This window comes from Trypanosoma rangeli (assembly GCF_003719475.1).
Source record: "Trypanosoma rangeli strain AM80 chromosome Unknown Tra_15.4_contig_00620, whole genome shotgun sequence".
Taxonomy (NCBI): Eukaryota; Euglenozoa; class Kinetoplastea; order Trypanosomatida; family Trypanosomatidae; genus Trypanosoma; species Trypanosoma rangeli.
In genome coordinates this window covers 1-1,946 of record NW_021706366.1, presented here as the reverse complement: position 1 = coordinate 1,946, position 1,946 = coordinate 1, and the positions used below count along the sequence as shown (strand labels likewise).

Sequence of the window (1,946 nt, the reverse complement as noted above, 5' to 3'; positions counted from 1 at the left end):
GGTGGATGGAATTGCTCTTCACCACCCACTGGGAGAAAAGTACACACAGTCTGCGTGTACTCCCATAATAACTCTTGTGGCCGTTGGCCCTCTATCACCACCATGTCTTCCCCTTCGTCCTCAGGAAATCCCATGACGTGACTCCACGTTGCGTTAAACACGGACTCGTAGAATCGCTCCGGTAATGGTTGTCTGGGAGGTTTTTCGTTTCCCCACCTTTCCTTCTCTGCATCCTCCGCCTGCTGAAGAGCTGCCTTCAGTTTTGTCTGTGCAATAGCAGAGACAATACTCTTATCTTTAAGGTCCTTCCAGTCTCGCAGCGTGGCCACCATGCGCTCCGTAAGCTTGCGTACATCTTCACGAAGTCTGCGTGCATCTTCAAAAAGCTGATACCCTGGTGAATCGAGGATTTCCTCACGAAGCACCGCGTCCGTAACGTACCTCTCTGGCCTACGTACAAACACCTCCATCACCACATTTTGGTCTTCACTCACCGCTCTGCTGGGGCCAACGTACTGCCGAAGGAAGTCGTTCAGCAAAATTTCGTTGCTTTGATCAACCCGTACATTAAGGACATCCTCGATAGAGCTCGATAACGTCCACCTTGGCCGCTGCGGCGCTCCCTCCACCCTTCGGCGCTGTGCGGGGGTCTCCTCGGTGGGGTGAGATTCTTCCCTATATCTATATCTATCCGACATGTTTTCCTTGAACTTGTTGTCCTTTTGTAGTGATTATTGGCTTAAGTTGTAAAACAATACTAACCACTAGCCAAAAAAGGGAGAATGAAAAAAAAGCCAAAAACATGCACAAACACGACCCTACGCAGCCACAACAAAAACAAGAGAAAAAACCACACACACGGCACACCTCACGCGCACCTCACGCACAGGCACCCCCAATCCCACACGACGGCAAATCACCGCCATATTTACTTTATACTCCGCTGAAGGCAGAGCATCCACACTGCTCGAAGGCAGGCCACTCTGTCCATTACTCGCTTTCCAGCGCCACCCATGAACCTTCACCCAAAACATTGTGCGGCATAGGCGGGAAGCATCACGATGCCTGCGGAGGGTCACCGCCAAACAAAGACGCAGCCCCACCACGTGCCCATGACGACGTTTCGTCCTCATCGCAGAAAAAAGGGCGTGTGCGTATGTGTGACGGCGTGTGGGGCAGCAAAGTGACAGCATCGGCAGCCGTCACCCGCCAAAAGAACAGAAAAAAAAAGAAGGACGAGGGGCGTGTCAGCTTCCAGCTTCAAGGCACAGGTGGAGCCGTGGCAAAACGCTTCACCTCTTGAGTGTGTGCTCGTCCCGTTCAACTCGGCATCGCTGCAGTGGCCACCGCAAGCGCTAGTTTGGAAACGTTCGCCCAGTGCCGCAGCGCCACAGCAGACGGTGCCGTGCGCAGTCGCAGAGTAATGGTGCATCGTGAAAATCACATAATAGATGGACCAACCCACACAACGGCACTGCACATACAAACAGCATCCAACTTCACTACCGTGGGCTTCCGCTCACACGGAATTGGCACATCACTGCATACCAAAGAGGAGACCGAATAACACCACCCATCCCCTTCCCACAAAGGCCGTGCAGTGGCTGTGATGCCTTCAACAATGATTTCCTCACCTCGTCCCGCTGCATATCTCCAGTCAAAGGGCCCACATGCAGTGCGCATTGCATAACTGCTTTTTTGAAGCAGAAACCATCTTTCCAACGTGCTGCATCCTTCCCAATGTTGGATAGGAGCTTCACAGTATTTTGAGCGTCAGCTTGGCATTCTACTGGGGAGACTATGAATTCATCAGCATACCTCTCTTTTTTTTTGTTCTCTCGCCTTCTTTATGCTGCAAACAAAAAGTGATCTCCCAAAAATAATTTTCCCTAGTCCGAGCAAGACGATATATCAGACTCAGTGAATTTTCAACGGCGTTGACGGTA

General features: G+C 51.4%; 2 protein-coding genes across 2 annotated transcripts in view; both read right to left on the bottom strand.

The window, feature by feature from the left end:
* The window catches only part of TraAM80_09572 (retrotransposon hot spot protein (RHS)), a gene marked incomplete at both ends in the record, with an annotated part of 2,805 nt that extends 2,107 nt beyond the window's left edge, over positions 1-698 (bottom strand). The window contains one exon of the mRNA XM_029386247.1: positions 1-698. This exon is cut by the window's left edge and continues 2,107 nt beyond it. Within this exon, the coding sequence (XP_029233901.1) occupies positions 1-698 (698 nt within the window).
* A 120-nt stretch (positions 699-818) lies between these two features.
* TraAM80_09571 (uncharacterized protein) lies at positions 819-1,133 on the bottom strand (the record flags this gene model as incomplete). The annotated part of the gene is made up of 1 exon (XM_029386246.1): positions 819-1,133. One exon carries the CDS (start codon positions 1,131-1,133, stop codon positions 819-821), a length of 315 nt encoding a protein of 104 aa, XP_029233900.1.
* Positions 1,134-1,946: the final 813 nt, after the last annotated feature.